The sequence below is a fragment of the Coptis chinensis genome, chromosome 2 (assembly GCF_015680905.1).
Source record: "Coptis chinensis isolate HL-2020 chromosome 2, ASM1568090v1, whole genome shotgun sequence".
Classification (NCBI taxonomy): Eukaryota; Viridiplantae; Streptophyta; class Magnoliopsida; order Ranunculales; family Ranunculaceae; genus Coptis; species Coptis chinensis.
The window spans coordinates 74,590,062-74,611,193 of NC_141457.1; the positions used below are offsets into that span (position 1 = coordinate 74,590,062).

Consider the following 21,132-nt stretch of genomic DNA (forward strand, 5'->3'; position numbering starts at 1 on the left):
AACTGTATTGAACAAACCTCAAAAAATAAATAACGGGAAATCAAAAACTTGTTGCAAATGCATTGAACTAATCTCAAAGAACAATTAACGGGAAATCGGAAATTATATGCAACTGCATTGAACTAACCTAAAAAAATAATTAATGAAAAATCGGAAACTGGGTTCAACTACATTAAACTAAAATCATAGATTAACTAACAGTACGGGAAATCAGAAATTGGATCCAATATCCTTGAAAAATATTTAACGGAAAATCGGAAACTAGATGCAAATGCATTGAAATAATCTCAAAGAATAGTTAACTGGAAATTGGAAACCGGATGTAACTGCATCAAACTACCCTTGAAGCATAAATAACCAGAAATTGGAAGCTAGATGCAAATGCATCAAACTAACCTCAAAAAATAATTAACGGAAAATCAGAAACTGGATGCAGATGTATTGAACTAACCTCAAAGAGTAATTAACGAAAAATTGGAACCTGGATGCAAATGCAATGAACTAATCTTAATGAGTAATTAACGAAATATTGAAAACTAGATGCAACTGCACTGAATTAACCTTAATGAATAACTAACGGGAAATCATAAACTTGGTGCAACTGCACTGAACTAACCTTAAAGAATAATTAACGGGAAATCAGAAACTTGATACAACTACATTGAATTAACCTCAAAGAATAATTAATGAGAAATCGGAAACTAGATGCAACTACATTGAACTAGTCTCAAAAAATAATTAACGAAAAATCAGAAACTTAATGCAAATGCATTAAACTAACCCCGTAACATAGTTGTATTATATGTAGGAAGAATATAATGTCTCGACAAGTATAGTTTTGCATTTTAAGTAGTGTTTATTATAATTATTTTATTATGATTGGGAATTTCTTGCTATTCAAGTAGCTTCAATATCATCTTTGCCACATTGGGCATTTTCACAAAAAATCTATTATTAAACCTAACAACAAAAATAAGTCGATAGGTTTTATCAAGGTTTGGTGTTTTCTTTTTATAAAGAGTGGTGCAAGAAATTTGAATGAGTGATTAATATAATTTCCATATCTCATAGCTCTGCATAGTTGTTAATATTTTTTTAGAATAATTTAATATAACGACACCCATTTCCTAGGTCGTTTGGACGACCTGACCTTAGGTCGTATAAACGACCTGCTTGTAGTCTGGACACGTGGTCTGCCACGAGTGGTTGAGAGTGGAGGGTACTGACATCTTTCAAATGGAAATCATTCGACACATATGCAACATTAAAAACCACATTCTAGCGACGTGGTGGAGTCAGTCCAAAAGTACGTGTATGTGCTGGAATTTTGATGCTCCAATCGTTCAAACCCAACTTTAGTGGTAAACTGAGTATAATCTGAAAGGCTATCCAAAACTGATTTGATAATGCTCTTGGGCAGAACAGAACATAAACGTACTCATCGACATCAAAGAAGAACATCCACTTAGCCATAAAGTGATACCACAAGAAATTGATTGTGATAATACCCTTCAAACCTTTCATGTCGATCTTTTATATCCTGCAAGGTCACATACCCTTTCAAAATCTAAGGCTTCAGAACCTCAAGCACACCTAGGTGAACCACTCCAGCATCATGTATAACAAAATGTGATTTTTTGCTGAATAACAGGAAAGCTTGGGTAGACAAAGATGGAAATTAGAAGAAGAAATAGAGACGAGAAGGGAGGAATTGAATAACAGTAGCTAAGGAACATATAAAGATAAGTGCTAGCAACAAGATTTTGATTTCAGCTGAACAATTCCAAACAACACCTACAAACATTTTTTTTTCTCTCTCTCTCTCTCTCTTTACCCATTATTCCTATTCTTGAAAGAAAACAACTTGAAATTAATGAGAATTTGGTGAAGAAGTGTATTGGGGAGGGGGGGGGGGGGATGTATTAAGACTTTATGTGGTGCCTAACACAATTACAGACCTTAAGTTGGGTCGGAGTCTGCCCAATATAATTTGGGGTCTATCAATAATAAGACCCATCAATTACTACTCTCATTATTACTAAGCTTTTCTTTTAGGCAGATGTGTGCCAACAACTTATGCAGTCCCACAAAGTCAGGCTTTCCAGATGTTATTTTAGCGTGACGGGTGGAATAACAAGCGGTCCCACAAAGTCTTATCTTCTCGGGAGAGGTCATGGCAGGTATGACAGTGGGTATTGTGAATTGACCAAACTTACCCTTATTTTGAAAGAATTATAGTGCTTTTCGTATGTGATAGATATGTAAATATGCAAGGTGAATAGATAAGTGAATAAAGGGGGCTATTGGTCGCAAAACAAAATGTTATCCTAATCTTTCAGTAAAGGGATTTAAGAAGGAAACCCTAATTATTTAAGTATAATGTTAAAGTCTTAGCCACTGATTTGTTTTGATTCAACCATTGGATCAGATCTAATCTTCCTATAAATATATGTCTACTTCATTCAGTCTCCAATATGCAATACTTCTTATTATTGAAAAAAAATAAAACCTGCAATGCTTCTGTCAACCAATCCAAAAAAATATGACATGTAGTAATGGCTTAGAGGAAGAACAACAATCAACTGTTGTTCTTCCTATAAATCATCACCCAAACATGATTATGTTTTATAAGGGTTGTATTGCTTGACCCTTGTTAATGAGCTAACAAAATTATGACCTTTAGTTCATCACTTGTGTTTCACATACAAGAGTTCAACTGTTTTTTATAGTCATCAACGAACCAAGAAAAATATGATCTTTTGATGGCTTGGACGAGGAAGACCGACTCCTTTAGATCATAACAAAATAGGTTATGTTTTACTAAGAAAAAATATGATCTTTTGTGATGGCTTGAAAGAGGAAGACAGGATAAACCTTAAATTTTCTTCCTCCTTCCAATTAATACAGAATTGGTTATGTTTAACATACAAGGGCTATAAGAGTTTTTTTACAGTTGTCAATGAACATACCAACTATGAACAATTGTATCTTTTGTGATGATCTGAAGGAAGAAGACCGGTAAGGTTCTTATAAACCATGAGTTTTTCTTCCTCCTTTTGATCATCACAAAATAGGTTATGTTTTACTTATGTTTTTCTTCCTCCTTTTGATCAACAGTAGCATTGAAACTGGATTTATAAAGGTTTACGAACTATAAATACTTTGTTAGTTTATTCCCTGTGCCATCTTTGCTGCTGGTATCAAACTAAAATCAGTTGTTCTCTTCAATATTTTAAATTACATTTGAAGTTGAACTTTTATTTTGTATAATTGTTTTGCATTTAGAGAAATATGATTTGGTGTTTTTGTTTTGTTATAATTAGAGAAATGTGTTTTATTGTGTTTGTTTTCATGTTTTTTTTTAATCTACCATATGGATCATAATGTATAATTTTGCTATGATATTGTTTTCAATCTACTATAAACGGAAACATGGTGTGTTCTATGTTGAATTTTAAGTAATGGAAATGTTTTTATTTTTGAAGTGTTAAATCTACTGTAACTCTGTAACTATCAGTTGTAGATAGTTTTGCTATAAACATTGTCTTCAATCTACTGTAAATGTAGACATAATTTGTTTTATGGTGAAATTTAAGGTTTAGAAATATTTTTTATTTTATGTGTTAAATGACTTTAATCTACTGTAAATAATTAGTAATGGATATCGTTTTTCCAAATTAATTTTCTTTTGTTTAATCTATTCTAAGTATTAGTTATGGATTATGTTACTCTAAATAACGACTTCAATCTACTAAAAATTTAAATGTTGCGTGTTTTATTTTGAAATTTCAATAGTCGATATGTTTTTAAAAAAATTCATGTGTTTAATCTACTATATGCATTATTGTTGGATAATGCTGCTCTCAATATGTTTTTCAATCTATAATCTAATTTAATTGTATCATTATGTGTTTTGTTGGAAATTTTAGTAATGGATCGTGGTAAGAAGCCTATGGATAATGGGAAGAAGTTTGTTGGCCTGACTAGTAGATTTGGCATTGTGTTGAAGAATGTTGTGACAATTTTGGGGTCTGGTTTTGGGGCTTCTGGCTCCGGTGGAGAAAGTTTGCAAAATATTTGTGGAGTCTGAAGAACTAAAGGTGATGTGTATGCTAGTACTAGTAGAGGTGGACAAGTGAATGATATGTTACAATCTATATAATAAAGAAGGGTGGTGCTAGACATCCAACACCACCCCTTAACATTTGGATCTAGCTTATGAGGTGGCAAATCCTAGGGCTTACACGTCCGGGGTATTTGAAGGCATCGCGATCTGTGCCGTATGGGGGCTTAATGCGAGTCGGGCGCCCAGACGCAGCAGATATGTAGTAACGGAGGGGGGAGCGGATGCGTGTCGGGGCAATGAGGAAGGCACGCCAGATCATCTTGTCTGCACGGCACGGGTAAATACTAGTATATAAGAAAACAAGGTGGAAGAAGAGTCTTAAGAATTGAGAGTGAGAGATATTTTGGAGGTAGAACTGATGGTAGTAGTAGCAGTGGTACTCAGTGGCGGAGCCAAGAGTGGGTAGCTACACACCCAGAACTTTTCCTAATAAAAAAATTCAAGTTATGTACTTAATTACTTATGTGCATTGGTTTGTTTTTTCGAAAGGTGTAAAACTTTGATATGGTGCTACCCCAAATGTGTTGTTTTGTTGTCACTTGATTTAATTATGATTTACTAATTGGGTTGGACTTTACTAATTTTAGAGCACCTTAAAAAAACTTATAATTAATTAGAAAGAAAATAAAATCTTCATTCTTCCTACTAAAAAACTTGTCAAGTATGGCTTGTGTCATTGATTCATTGAAAATCTCTAATCTTTCGTAAGTTTTCTCGTAATCTCTAAACAACTGTTGAGATAGTATTTTTCAACTTTACATATTGTAAGGAATCGATTTCAGAATCGTATATGAGATGATTGGTTGAATGAATTCTTAGTAGCATATATTGAGAAGGAGATATTTAAAAGCGTTGATTCTGAGGCGATTATGTAATGTTTTTAGAAAATTGATACTCATCGTGAAAACTTGTAATTTTTTTGTTTGATTTCGAGCTTTTGGAAAACTTTGTTTTTTGGATAATTAATATATAAATGTTTTGAATTTTCAACTCTTGGTGTTAAAAATTTTGAGTTGTTTTTTTATGTTAATTTGTCCACCCTGAACTAAAATCTTGGCTGTGCCACTGGTGTTACTGGTCGTGTAACGAGGGCCATTTTTGTTGATAGTAGGGAATTGCACATGGTGTCTAGTTATCAGACATTCACTGTCCTTCCAGTCAGTTGGCCTTTTTTTTTTTTTTTTTTTTTTTTCAAAGGGGAGGATGACTTTTTAAATATGCTACGTGATTTGATATATGTAGTTTATTTGGACCAAATAAGTTTCATGGACCACTTTGATGCTATTTCCCATTATCCAGATGAATCTTTTTATTAAATTTAGATTATGTGGTTTTTAAAGTTTGAGATTTGGTGTAATTTGTTGATTTTACCACTAATCCCTATACTCTTATTAGTGGTTTAGACCTACCTTTGATCAGATTTATTAGATCTTTAAAAGCTGGGCTTTCAATGGTTTTAAGGCCATTTTTTATTTGATGCAGTGTTTAGATCTATATCGTCTCTTGTCAAGTGTACGCCCTTAGTAATGTACTAATGTGTAGTATTTATTGAATCAAGTAAAAATCACACTAAACATGCATAACCGCAATCAAACCAGTGGTGACTTCTGAATGTATATAGTACCTTAAATGTTATGCGGTTCACTAGGATTATGCAGGAATTTGACTTTTGAGTGAGGTTGTACGTCTCTTCTACTACTATGTTCCAAGCTTTTCGTAACAGTACTGAGAGTCTGAGACCTGTAAAGCATGACTACTTGTTATTCTTGAAAGGTCAAAAGGACATGCAATTGTAATCCGGGATTACAGAGAAAAACAATTCTCAATACTGTCCAGCAAGTCAGCTGTGTGGAAGTCGGTTCAGGAACAGCGTAGAGTCAATTGAGAATTCAGTCTGAGTGATAACTTGGTCATAATGAGAAAATTGGGTGTAGATACACGGAATTCTCATCTTTAGATTGGGTGATTCTCATCTCTTTTTTCGTTGCCGATTGCACTATGTTTTTTTGTGCAACAAATCAACTCAAATTTCAAACTATCTAAACAATTCAAAACTAAACTCTTCAACAGTGTTACTAAACGCTGAAATTGAAGACGACTAATAATAAGAATCAGACCGCTAAATCCACTAAGATCGATTATACCTACATTATCGAGCTCATAAATACCAACAGTAAACATCCAAAACCCACATCATACCTATATGGCCGCCTGGTCGGGCTCTTGTAGATAATTTTTTCTGGAGGGTTGCACATGAGTTTGTAGCTTAAAAAATTGTGCATCTCCTAAGCGGATCAAACTTGTTAGGCATTGCTTGAGGAGTCACCATGACTCCGCTCATGTAACTTCGTGTCGCAAACCTCCGAAGTTCATTACTTGACAAAGTATTGTATAAAACACTGAAAGTTCCGATAGATGAAGCTTAGATATTTAAATTCAAAATGAAAAATAGAAGGCATCGCCATAGCTGCTTGATAGTAATCAATCAGACATTTGGACATAGGAAGCATTAAACTTACTAGCAAAATGCATGTGCTATGCACGTAGTTGACAAACACATTTATTACGGGATATATATATATATATATATATATATATATGGTAAAGTATGTGAATTTGGGTGATGTGAGTATTATTTAGTGAACATGTATGAAATGATAAATAGTTAAATACAATTAAAACCGGATCACTCACGATTGTGAAAGATTATCGTTTTGTGTAGTCGACACGTTTCCTGCTAAATGGGGAAAGATAAAGGGCCACTATTGCCAGGACCATCTAAAATCAAGTTATAAATTTATAACATTGACTTCAGTCCCAAAAGAGCTATGCATTCCATAGAATATAATTTTATTTAGTGGCACTGAAATACTTAATATAGTCCTAATACTCGACCATATAATGGAAGAGTTACGCTAAGGAATGATAGTTAGTTAAACAGATTAAAAAGGAGTGAAACTCATCATCTGCATTATTTAATCCATTTGGCTCTTTAATTGCTCGACCCAACAAAGTAGGGAATCCACTCAGCTGCAAAAGTCTCATAGTCAACTAAGCTTTGCTCCTTAGATGACAAGTAAATGCATCACACATTTATCACGTATGAAAAAGCAGACATTAGCAAATGACTGAAAATGTTAGTTGATCAAATCACCCAAAATACACCATTGCGTAGTTTCCTTTCGGTGCACATTTCTTTCTTATGGAAAATAAAAAACACAGTTATGCTATAGTTCAATGTTGTAGCTGACATGTACACATCATTCATGTGTAAAGTATGTATTCATGTCATCGCTACATGCATGTGATGTTGTACACCAAAAATATCATCACTCAAGCCAAGTTACTAAACTCCAGTCAGTGCCCCAATATATACAAATAACAATTATATCAAAAATTCTAGTGGTGTGGCATACCAACCCACACAATAGGGAGTTGGTTAGTGTTGAAATATATGGCATATGTAAATAGTTTCTAGCCGAACCTTATTTGAATGAAATCCCAAATTAACTCTGAAAGCTCGTACTGCAAATATAATTACAACTATTTGAATAATAATTATTTCTTGTGGCTTGTTAAGGTTAGTGACAAAAACCTAAAACGCAATCTATCTAATAAAAAGCAATGGTGTGGGGCCCACAGGGCCTCAATCTAATGGTTACTATTGTGTTTTAGCAAGTTGTGGCATGGTAAAAAAAAACGACTCCCACATGGTATGTTATTTCCATCCATAACGTCTGGATCATGAGATCAGATCTTCTTTTCTAATCTCTGTTCCAACGCCTTAACTGCCGCCATCACTCCCACCCCTTTTCTCATCTTGTCGAGAGCCCGTGACTGAAGAGAGTATTCGATTGGTTGCATAGATATCCAAAGGAGCTAAGGGGGCATCACTCTGTTCCCCATAAAGTAAGTTCCATGATCTGCTTCCCCCCCTCCCCTTTGTTATCAGTGTCGTACGGCACGGGATATGCATTTTAAGTTTTACAATAGATCGAGTGGTATCATGAATTTCTGATTCATATGATTTATGAACCCTTTATTTATTTTTTTAGTTTTGACTCCCTTCTTTTTCATTTCCTCCTCAATCAAAACTTTGCTTCTTCCATTGTGTTATGTAATTGCCCCCTGCCACCTCACTGTTCTCATGTTAACCTACATATGAAGATTTTCATTTGGTTATTTTCAGAGTTCTTTGCAACAATTAAGGGAGAAATAAAAGCAGGAGGTACACATGTTGGAAGAATTGGAAGGGATGAAGGATTCATTGAGATTAGAGAAAGAAAAGCTTGCAGAACTTACTTGTAACTGGGAGAAACTTAAATCTTTAATTAAAGAGAAAGATGATGCCCTGCAGGTATGAGTCAGTATATTTAAAGTTGTATTGTTCTTAGTTTCATTTACATCAGGTACTTATCTCATTAATGCTTTGACTCTTTGTTAGGCTGCACAGTCTGAAAAGAAAGGCATCTAAGCAAGACTGGCGAAGATGTAGCTGCGCGATCAAGAATTTTTTTGTATAGAGAATACTGCAAAGAAGGATAAACTTGGATCAATGGACAAGGTATATTGGGTGGATTGCTACCCTTACGTTTTGCTTCTTTAATAGTTTGTCGTTTTTTTGTGATTGCAATCCTTGGGAAGCTTTTGAATGCTTCAAGTTATATCGTGCACCGCTTGATAATTATAAAGTATTTGGTTGCTGATGACTTCTAAATGTAGACTGCAAGTAAATTCCAAGCTGAGTTAAGAGTGCAAAAAGAGGAATTGACTGTAGATGAAGAAAATTTAAAGAGACTAGAAAACGAAAAATTCCATCTAGAACAAGAAATTATCAGGATTGAGAAGAAGAATTCTGATGAGGTAGAGAATGATGTTTCTATTTTTGCTTTGTTTCTAGAAAATATTTCATCATTTCTATGCTTATTGAGGCTATATTTATTTTGTCAATATGTTGCAGATTGGAAATTTAGAGAGAAACTTTGAGCAAGAACGTGGAACCTATAAGCTACGTGTTTCTGAATTGGAGAAGAAGCTAGAAATATCTAGACAAGATTTGGCTACTGTTGAATCTACTCTTTCAGTTAAAAATGTGGAATTGGATACATTGCATCATAACCTAAGAGAACTTGAAGAACTGCGAGAAATGAAGGAGGTAGTGATCTAACAATAATTGCATCTCATCATAACCTTAGTTTGAGGTTTAAATGTTGAAGTTATATTTTTTCACGTTTTTCTTCCATGCATTTGTAGTGCCGTCTCTTATAACTAAAAAGTCATCTTCCTAATGAGTAAAATGTATGTTGTCAGGATATTGATAGAAAGAACGAACAAAGTGCTTCTCTTTTGAAGAAACAAGGGGCTCAACTGCTAGAATTAGAAGCACTTTACAAGGAAGAACAAATTTTAAGAAAACGATACTTCAACACCATAGAAGGTGTTTGTTTTGAATGCAATTTTTTTTTTTTTTTTTTTTTATGAATTTGAGAAAAGTACATAGTTAAATATTTTCTTTTTACCTATATTAATCAAAAAAATTCAGAACAATTATCATTATAGGGAAACCATGTATTTATGAGGACATATGCTTGCATATATGAAGGGCAAGATTAGAGTTTTTGCCGCCATGCCACTTAATGAGAAGGAAATTGCTGATAGACAAAATAACGTTCTTAGGAGTATCGATGAGTTCATAGTTTAACATCCGTGGAAAGATGATAAGATCAGACAACACCTTTATGATCATGTCTTTGATGATGATGCTTCTCAAGAAGATGTTTTTGATGATACAAAGGGTGGTCAAAAGTGTTCCTTCAAGTTCTACTGTTAAATTATGAATCTACTTTTTCTGAGTTGTTTTTTCTTTGTTTACGTGTACAGTTGTAAGTGCCTTAGATACTATTTATCTAATTTCTATATTTCTCCCCAGTCTCTGGTTCAATTAACGGTGGATGGATATAATGTTTGCATATTTGCTTACGGCCAAACTGGATAAGGAAAGACATTTACAATATATGGATCTGAGAGTAATCCATGACTTACACCAAGAGCAAGCTGCTGAATTATTTAATATTTTAAAGCGTGGACAACAACAAATATTCATTCTCATTGAAGGTAATGATATATTATTTTTTTTACTTCCATACTATTTTAGAAAGATAGAATTACACATTTCAAAATGAGAGTTACATATTCTTTCTGGTTGAGTTTTTTTCGATTTGTATTCTTAGCTACTGCTGTAGGTGTTTTCCATTTTGTTATTTGGTAACTTGTGGCATATAAATTTAGAAGTATGCAAAATTGCTAATGGACGACCACAACTGCTACTTCTGAAATATGTTCCCACACCCCTAATCAAGTGCTCCAGGATTTACGAAACGTTCGGAGAGTGAATATGATTACTTTGTAGGAAACGTATGATCAATAGCATGTTATGAAAGAACCCAGATAGTAGACCAACCGTAAAAAGGCACGCCGCGCCGAGGTAAGCCAGCACGCCGACGCCGGCTTTATGGTCAGAGGCACGGGCATACCCTATTGTCTCAGTGTGGTGAGCATGAAGAAGACTTGCAGCACCTTTTATAGGATTGCAAGGTGAGCCAAAGCATTTGGGTTTGGCTTTATGAACTGTTTTGCATCCAACAGGGTGCCAATTCTTTTCAACAAGCTCTGGCTATGGCAAATTCAACAAGTTCCTTTATAAAGGACCTTTGGGGAGTTGCCACTCTGGGTGCAATAATGGTGGAAATATGGAAGAACAGAAACCGACTTATCTTCGACAACGTCAATTTCTCTGCAGTCAGATGTAAGATGGTTGTATTGTGCAGAGCTCTTATCTAAGGGTACCACAACGAACTATGATCTCAATGTCCTACAAAAGATGAACTCTAGGCCGCCTAAGTGCCCGACGATTAAACAATGTAAGTGGTTTCCTCCTGTTTTGAGCTTGAGCTGCAAAGGGTGACCTAGAACCAGCTGGTTTAGGGGTGACTTGCAGGAACAACCAAGGTGAAGTGGTGGGAGCTCTCAGTAAAGGGCTCACGCGGTCACGCCTACAACAAGCTTTTACGCTGAATGTTGGGTTATCGTGGAGGACCGGAGGCCATGGAATGGGCGTCAAGACAAGGATGGGTTAAAATCTGGATCAAATCTGATTCAACTTTAGCAGTTCAAGCTTTTGGGAATCGGGATGTACCATGGTGCATGACGAGTAGATGGTTACAAGCAATGGAAGACCTCAGTCATGTTGTCATCACATCAACGTGGAGAGAAGTCAATTTCGCAGCTGACTGTATGCCAATCATGGTGTTACTTTAGGTCCTGGAGTCATGGAAACTTTTGTTGGGAGGCCTCCATTTCTCTATAAAGTGGAGGACCACCATTTGAGTTATTTTAGATTTAGAAATGGATAGTCTCCTTTTTTGTTTGGTCTCTACGACTAGGTAGAATGGAGAGACTGCAACAAAATTGTAATGCTTTTTCTTTTTCTCTTTTTCTTTTCATACAGTTAATACAATTTCCACTTACAGAGCAAAAAAAAACAATATGAACTTATGGTTATGTCACAATATCTAATCATCCATGATATGATTATGAATATTTTCTTGATGTTCTACACAAAGAATGAAGGCTGGACTTGATTTGTTTAGGAGTAGTTTTACCCAATAAAAGGCAATTCTAAATGGTTACGTTACTTCGTAAGTGGAAGTTTTTCTTGTGATTGTTGCTGAAACAAAGGCCGAGTAGGTGCTTCTCTAGAAGTTAAAGTGCAGGGGATGGCATTTATTGGCATCTCTATGATTATACAAGTTTTGATCAGAATTCCAAAACTTATGGTATGTTATTGTAGTATATTGATTTCTTACTATGAGTTTGTCTTAATCTGGATGTTGATAGTGTCAGGCCCCAGGGATTGGATTAAAATGGTTTGGCAGAATGTTTAGTATAATGGTGGTGGTTATTGTATCTTGGATTCTATGTTATTTGCAATATTGATCTTTAGTGTCGGTGATGCTTGTTGTGGATGCTTTGGAAAATGAAAGTTGGAATAAAATGAGGGTACTTGACTGTCACTGTCAGAAACATCTTAAATGTAGTTTTTAGAAAAATTACAGTTAAGATGGAATTGCATTCACTTTGTAGGAAACGTATGATCAAGAGCATGCTACGAAAGAACCCAGATTGTAGACCGACCGTAAGGCACATCGAGGTAGCGCCTCAAGCACATCGACGCCTCACGAGCCGTAGGCACGGGCATACCCTAGTAACATTACAAGTAATATTAAACATACACAATTTGTAGAAGTTATTTACAAACGGGTACAATGAAGTGAAACCAATACTTATGATATATCCAACACCAGAGTTGATGGAGATATTTTTTATCCTATTTGAAACTAACAAACCAATTGGGCATTGTAGACTTGGCTATATACTTCACATAACAAATCAATACATGATAGAGCTTAGAGATGTGCATGATGTGAGCTTAATTATGGAGGCTTCAGTCTAACTAACAACTCTAGCAAACCCAACTGTTATTCAAAATGTCAAACAAAATAAGTAGAACTATGATTATATTGGTCTGTCTAATACTCTAATGAATGCAAAATATGAAGGAAAGTCAATTATTAGCGATAACAAAGATTAACTCATTCATACAAGATTTAAAAAATAATAATATCAACAAATAATATTAAAAAAATAATATAATATACTTCATTTTTTATGATAATTTGCCATAATAAAATGCAAACAAGTAGAAAAAACAAAATTGTAAGGTATCTATGAGGAAGTAGATCGAGTTGACGATGTTTTAAAGAAGAATGTGAAGTTTTTGAAATAAGGTGCATCATGTCTTTACTATTATAAGCTCACTTGCCAAAAGAAACACGCATCCCAAATGGAAACAAAATACTTATTAAAAACTTAGATTCCCATTCCTCATAATTTTTAATTTCATTTGAGTAAAAACAATTTAATAAATCGCTTGGTAAATGCTTTTCGATTTTTTTTTTATAATTTTTTTCTTTCGCAAAATGTTTGAATTTATAATGTTATTAAGAGAATAAAATGGGAATAGAAGAATAAAATTATAAAAAGAGAAAAACGTCTTATCAAAGACCATTAATACTGAGTAGTTGAGAATGCTCCCAGTGACCCACGTCAGCCCCCCTTTTTTTTCTAAGACTGACACATCAGATTTTACATAAAAAAAGGAATTCTACGCCCTTTTTTGCCGATTTCAATTGTTCGTTAGATAAAAACCTCTTCCATACTCTTTTTTCAATTCTCCAAAACACTCCCAACTTTGCAAAAAAAAAAAAAAATCATCTCTTCAAACCCTCTCTCTTATTTTTCTCTTCTTCCAAAATTAAACTAAGAAATTGTTCAAGATGACGAAATTAAGTCTATGGACGAGGTCAAAAAGGATGATAGAGTGATGTCAAAATTACAGAAGATGCTGTGTTCTTCATAAGAAATTGTTCAAGATGATGAACAATTCTATACTGCAATTTCAAGATGATGAACAAACAACTTATGGCCGGGATCACTCATTATTTGTTTTTTCGGTTTTGGTTACAGAAAGAACGTGTTGCTAGAAATTCTTGATAAACACTGTTTTCAAGAGAATGAAAAGATTAAGAAGCAAGAGAATGAGCACTCATCAAACTGTTTCTCAGAATATGATTTTCTGTATTTACCTATGGATTTCCGGTATGTATACACTCTTATTCACTTTATAGCCCAATATCTTTTTTTCTTCAGTAAATTAAAACTTTGGAAAAAAAAAAACCATCTAATTACAAAATCATCTACCCTTCGAACTTATTCTTCAACAAACATGATGTCGGGAAGGTCATGGAAGTGCTGTAGATTGGTGGACATTCGACATTTTTCTATACAAATTGATTCACGGGAAGACGCCATTCAGAGGCAATGGTAATCGTGAGACATTGTTCAATGTTGTTGGACGACTGCTCAAGTTCCCAGATGGATCCACTTTCAGTTTTGCTACCAAAGATTTGATTAGGGGTTTGCTTGCAAATGACCCAAAACAAAGATTATACAAAATGGGAGCTATAGAAATCAAGCAGCATCCATTCTTTGAAAATCTTAATTGGGCTCTTATTCGTGGAACTCAACCTCCAGATATTCCAAAACCAGTTGATTTAAATTGTGTTGACCAAAGTGTTAAATGTTCTGTGCCACAAAGTGAGAAGGGAGCAAGTGATTGAGATTGTTCATCAAGTCCATACCTCAACTTTGAATTCTTTTAGATATATTAACAAAAAATAATAGTGTACATTATTTTCCCCATCAATGAAATTTTGTTTCTATTTATTTATTTTTCTACAATAAAAAACACAGGGAGAAGGTACTAGGTTTCTGCATAAAATGGCTGCTTTATGTTTTGATCTTTGCAGAATTCATGAGAGTTGCTGGGATGCAGTGGCCCTTTTCTAGCAAGCTTTCATCAAACACACTTGAATTAAAACTCCGTGCCTCCTCCTTGCGTGAGTAAGGTTAAGGTTCTTATAGCGATCAATGCTAGAAGAGATCTAACAATATCTGATTCTACTGCGGTGAGTTTCCTTCATTTCTAATCCTTTTCATTCACAGTTCGATTTTTCTGAGATTTCTTTGGTATCTCTGTTGCTGTTGTGATCTGTAACTCTGTAAGTGTACTTATATGTATGTATTTTCTGATATACTTTTATAAAAACGTATGTCTATGGTATAGCTGACTCTGTAGCTCTGAAGCATTTTGATTTGGTGTTTCAAGGTTATCTCCCGTCTAGATGTCTCTGATCACCTGCATTCATTTTTCAACCTAAGCTTTATTTGGTTAACTTTCTGTTGAAGAATGCAATAGCCTTGGAAAAGATGACTATCATTTCTTCTTTAAAGTTATCGGCTGATTACATCTATTTTTTGGACTATAGTCCACAGAGACATATTCATCTCTTTGCGAGTTTGAGTTTGAGTATATGCGCATGTCTGACCAACCTGACCAACGAGTATTCAAACTATCGCCATTGAAATATTGATGAATTTGCCACTACTAAAACACCTTTTCACTACCACCCTCCACTCCATCGGCGCCATTCACTATTTTCACAATGATGGATGTGGGACTGTGGATACTGTTAATCGAAATTAATCTCCACTTGCTATACAAATATCACTACTAACATGATTATTACAAATACACAGCCTGTGCAGACACACCATCGATATGATCAACCCATATCTAGCACCACAGATCTAATTTCTGCCCCTACGCGACTCACGTGTTCGCCATCGGACGCTATTGGGTACAGCTACCAGCTCACATGCTTCCTAGAAGCTTGGCCTCTACCAACTGAACCTACAAGTTTCACAATGGCTTCCCTAAAGAAAGATGAGTTCAATGCCGTAATAAAGCAGGGCGTTAGTATAACACCCCGTGTTTTTATACGTATTTTTCTATTTAATTAATTAATTTAATTGTTTATTTTAAAAATTCGTCGGATTGGACTCGGGATACGTGGGCTTGGTTTTGGGCCCGAGTCGGTGTTGGGCTTGGGTTTCGGACCCAAGTATATAAACACATTTTTCTAGAAAATAGGGTTCAGAGAAATAATAAAATAATGAAAATGGAGGCAGAGATGAAAGCTGGATTTCTGGAGGGTGGAGCGCGACGGCTCGGACTCGGAGGAATTCGTAGGAGCTGCTCAGACAGGTGAGTAGCTATTTTGCTATATCACCGGATTTTATCGTTTTCGAATATCGGTATACTGTCTAAGGTTTCTGTTTTTATACTGTTTATTATATTGTTTTATTCGACGTCGTGTTTCGTCGAGTTGTTAAAACTCTAGTCAAACACTGTTGAACTGTTAAAATGTTGAAGCTTTGGAAGCTTGAAGCTCGACAGAGCGTTAATGGCGGCGTAGACTTTGAACTTAAATCGTTGTAGCTCGTTCACGCCCGAACAGCGCTTAATGGTGTCAGCGAGGAAGCGCCAGTTTTTGGTTGTGAAACCGCATCGATGGTGGCGGGTTGAACTCGCTTTTTTGTTGTTGGTGTTTGGTTGTGGACTGATGAGTGGGTTTGATGGATTGTTGGGGTTGGAGTACGGTGGTTGGGCATTTGGGAGCCTTGAACAAGCGCCAATGGCTCAACAACACCACATCGCGATAATCGAGGTTTTGATTTTTATGTGAACCGTTGTTGCGGAACCGCTTTTGTTGGTGTCGTGGGTTGTTTGTTTGAGGAATGGGGGGTAGTGAGTGAGGGCTGTTGATGGGGCTGTCAAAGCTCGGAGAAGCCATTAATGGCGGTGGGAATTCTTCCGGATCTAATTTTGGTGATGATGTGGATTTGACGATTTGGGATTTTTGGTTTTATTAATGTTGTTTGGGTTTTTAGGGGGATTGAAACCGTTAGCTTGAATGGGGCAGACGAGTGGTGGCCGGAATTCGAGCGGTGGTGGTGGCTGATGGAGCTAGAGAAGATGAACAGTAACTGTTCATCTTAGTTGGGCCTTCTTGTTGGGCCTTTGTTAGTTGTTTCTATGGGCCGATTTTATTGTATGTTGGGCCAAAGTTCTATTATTTGGTTTTGGGCCTTAGTTGGTTTTTGGGCCCGATTTTGGTTGTTTTGTTTGGGCCAGTTTCTTTTGGTTTTGTTTGGGCCCGGATTCTATTTTAGAGGGTTGGGCCCGATTATGTTCTAAAGTATTGGGCCAGTTCATTTCTATTTTTGTTTGGGCCCTTTTTCCTATTAGTTGATAACTTGTTATGGGCCAGTTCAAATTTTTTTGTAATTGTGGGCCGAACCCATTTGTATTTTTGGATCAGTTTAATTAAGTTTTGTTTGGGCCTTCTCCAATTATGTTTTGGGCCAGTTCAGTATAAGTTTTTGGGCCCGTTTCTAATATAGCTTGGGACCAGTCCTTAGGACTTAAATCGATCCAATTGGGTCGGGTAGAATTAATAAGTTGGTTTTAGACTTTCGGGTTCTAAGGTTTGGGCTTGGCCAGTTGGGTCGGACTATGACCTTTAACCACGAGCCCATCGAGCCATGCACATTGACCTTAGCCATGAACTATGGCTATGACCCCGAACTTGTCGAACATGGAAATGACAGTTTGACTTTGACAATGACATTTTGACGTTGACCATGATGTGTTGACTTTGACTAGGGTTGACTTTGACCAGAGTTGACTTTGACCGTTGACCAGAGTTGACTTTTAACTCGGATTATGATTTGGGTTATTAAGATAGGTCTAGGGCTATTATCATACTTGACTTTAGGCTAAGACCTCTATATATACGTGTGTATGTGTATTAACTACTATGTGATTTTGCTGTATTTTATGATATGCAACGTTATGACACTAAGACATCTCTGAAATTAATAACGCGTAAACAAAAAAATAATTGAATCAAGATATTCCTACATTTTCTGAAATAATATATACAATAATGTACAATAATGCGTAAACAAAACTTACCGCACCCTTTTAGAACTCTCCACGCCTCAAGTTTTGGAATTGAGTTTTATGACTGATGATGTCATATGTAGGTGGGCATTTATTGAATGTGCCATAAATGGCCCGTTAGTGTTATATAAGGGTATTCACCGAATGTGCCATGAATGACCCGGTATTATTCATTGAATGTGCCATGAATGACCGATTGTAGTTCGATCGCCTAAAGAGGAACTAAGGTATTCGCTTTTGGAGGGTTAGTTGTATTCCTTAAGTGTACCGGAATGTAGGATTGGGTATTCCTTGAATGTGGCAGAATGACCGGGGCATTCATTGAATGTGCCATGAATGGCCCGTTAGTGATATGATAGGTATTCCTTGAATGTGGCGGGAATGACCTAAGGTATCATTGAATGTGCCATGAATGACCGAAGTTTTTGTGCCCAAAGAGGTCGCGGAAATATGGGTATGAAAGCCCGAGATGGCTATGATATTGTGGTATTCGGTGGGAGAGAGGCACACAGGAATGTGTGATTTGGCAAATGTGTGGAGTGCAAACGTGGAGTAGGTACTAAAGGGTGGGTGTATAAGAAAAGTAATTGATTAAGTGATAAGAGAAATTTAGTTGATGATGCAAGTGTGTTTGGGCTTACTTTTGAATACATATAGGATATGTACATATGTTATATACAAGTTCTAACTTTCTTTTCAGGGAGGGTAGGACTTAATAATATTTTGTGCAGGGACGCGGTCCTACCCTTATACAGCGGTGGATATCGGTAAGTGTAATTCAATTATTTAGATATTAAAACGAGTGATTTGAATGAGTTAAGATAATATAAGTTTTGCTTGGGAAGAACTATGCCGGTTGAGATGACGGAACTACCTGTCTTCCAAGCTGAGAATGATTAGGTTATGATAGAGGGAAAGTGTTGTTTGGATAATTAAAGTATGATAATGTTTATATGTAGTTAGTCTACTCATACCAGCAAATTCAATTTGCTGACCCATGTTTGCTTTGTTTTGGCAACGTGGGTGTGTTCTTGGGAACATAGGTGGAAGGCAGTGGAATCGCGGCGTGTGATTGGGATTCGTGCCTGGAGCAGTCCGTTAGTTTTCTTTTAGGTCTGATTCTTTATTGGAATGATGTAATAACGTAGGTTACATTTTTATATGACATGAGAATACGATGTTGGAAATTGTTATTCTTAAAGTTTGTTTATGTTTGTATTGGGATGGAAGAAAGTTCTGAATAAAGTGATAGTTGAGGAATTTGGAGATTTTTGTTGTTAAGTTGATCCTGTTGTGATGTGGGTTTTAGGTTTTGACATGTGTTGTATCACCCCGTCATAGCCTGGGTTTTTAGACAATTGAACATAATGATGTTTGAGATATTTATATTTCAAATATTCATTATTTTTAATTGTTTAGAAAATCGGGCTGTGACAGTTAGTCCTAGGGTCAGTAATGTTGTGACCAAATACTACACTAGACCCAGTTTTGTATTCAATTTGTGAAAAATGCCTCTACCTTGAGTCGAACTTGGGTAGGAATAAAGCAAATGTAAAGTTATATCAAGTAGATCACTCACATTTTGATGTTTAAATAGCCTTAAGATACTTATTACCTATAAACAATATGCATATGATTGGTCTTTTTCTTCTCACCAAACCTTATAACCAAAAAGAAAAAAAAAAAAAAAAAAAAGAAGCAAAAGACTCTTCGTCAAAAACCCCAGTCCAATCAATCCATCCGCTGAACTGAACTCCTCTGCGGATCCAAGAAAAAAGGCGCCTTTTTGGTTCTTATTGTTTTTTCCTAATCTCTTATTTTTGTCTCTATTGTGTATTAATTTTCCTATGTGACCCATTATTTGTGCTTAAATATAAAATGGGTGGTATTACTATATGCAGGTTGTTAAGGAAGTTCAAGGAAATAGATTCACAGTTAAGACGGAGAATCAGTGTTTCTATCAGTTAGCATTGGTGTTCTCCAAAGCAGCCTCATTGAACTTCAATCTCCTTTATCTGTAAGTTATCTTTGAACTCTGTAAGACTTCAATCTCCTTTACTTCGAACTCTAAGGTGCATGATTAATTTAAATAGTTCGCCTTTTTTTATGATTGGATTTATTTGATTGGTCATAGTGTAACTTGGTTAGTTGTATATCTTACTAATTCTAATTGGCTATTTTCAAATTTGAATGGAAAAGAGTTGCTTGAGGTGCAAGAGCATGCCTAATATCAAGATGCTCCATGATTCACTCAATAATTTTAAAATCATGTATTATTGTGAGAATCTTGAATCAATTACCCAATGATGGTTATGACTGAACTTAGGGAGCTGGTTCAAAACCCGGCCATCTATATGAATCTTTTGATTGATACCCATCTATTTGGGTGTTTATAGATAGATATATTTCTCTTGAGCAAGTACCAATTCAATATGGTGGTTTGAACAAGGATGGTGATGCGTAATTACTGCTTATGCAGTACTGAGGTTATTATCAATCGAGATATTCAAGTTCTTTGTTGTACTAAGTCCTAATGTTGCAGTGATCTCATTTTTTTAACCAGTTATTTAACTGCTTTGGCATTCGTCGAGACGGTTAAGTAGCTGGGTTAATCAATGAGAAGTATATTGTTTTAAATTTTCAGGTTATGATAGGTTTTATATTTATGAAATGTCAAAAATATAGAGGAGACTCTGTTGAAATTTTTCTAGAAAAGTCACGTACTTTATGTATATAATTGTTCGAGTTTTAGGGCGTTGGACTTGACAAAAAATAATTTATTTACCTTGCATTGAGTGGTTGTTGGGAAAGTTCAATTATGATTTCAGGGTATAATTGCTTCTCTATTTTTTTAGTAATATGTTATTTGCTTTTAAACTAAGTCGATGACAAGTGATGATTTTTGTCACACCCCAACTTTCCAGACAATATTTAAAACAATTATATTTAATTATCTAGAAATCCGGGGTGAAACAAAGCCCACCATTTCAACTTGGAAGACAATATAGTTCCGTTTTCCAAAACGGCGTGTAGTTTCTTCCCAAGTAATATTTCACCCCCAATATACATTCCCGTTTTTCCAAAATAACTCACAACATAAACACCACTTACATTCCATTTATTAAATGCACATATGATAACCTAATTAAATCTGAGTTTGGTATACCTTACCTTTAAGCCAACACGTCGTCTTAGGGTAGGATATTTACATCCCTGCAGAAAAGATTAATAGATCCTACCCTCCTGCAAAACAGAGTTAGACATCACAATAAAAGGATTTATCTCAGCCAGTCAAATCTCCATTCATAACCAAACCTCATTTAAGAAATTTAAGTCTAATTGATATAACCTGGTGCGTCCCGCATATTCGGGAAATACCACTTATCATAATACTTATAGCAAGGGTAGTCATTCATATGACATCATTACGTCATAAAGTTTCTGCGTGCATAACCGTAAATCTCAGACTATCACAAGTCATTGATATTTTCGTAATAACATATCAAGTTATAGTCATTTC

At 35.5% G+C, this 21,132-nt stretch overlaps 1 protein-coding gene and 1 long non-coding RNA gene across 2 annotated transcripts; both read left to right on the plus strand.

Annotated features, from left to right (window-relative positions):
• The first annotated feature begins 8,329 nt into the window (after positions 1–8,329).
• Positions 8,330–10,935, plus strand: LOC147517791 (kinesin-like protein KIN-14E). The gene is made up of 6 exons (XM_086593711.1): positions 8,330–8,483; positions 8,571–8,690; positions 8,849–8,989; positions 9,087–9,281; positions 9,437–9,563; positions 10,772–10,935. The coding sequence occupies exons 2-6, from the start codon at positions 8,682–8,684 to the stop codon at positions 10,933–10,935; spliced, it is 636 nt and encodes a 211-aa protein (XP_086449837.1). The 5' UTR covers positions 8,330–8,483; positions 8,571–8,681.
• A 4,808-nt stretch (positions 10,936–15,743) lies between these two features.
• Positions 15,744–18,880, plus strand: LOC147517792 (uncharacterized). The gene is made up of 2 exons (XR_015213944.1): positions 15,744–15,851; positions 18,656–18,880. It is a non-coding gene; the product is annotated as an uncharacterized LOC147517792 (long non-coding RNA).
• Positions 18,881–21,132: the final 2,252 nt, after the last annotated feature.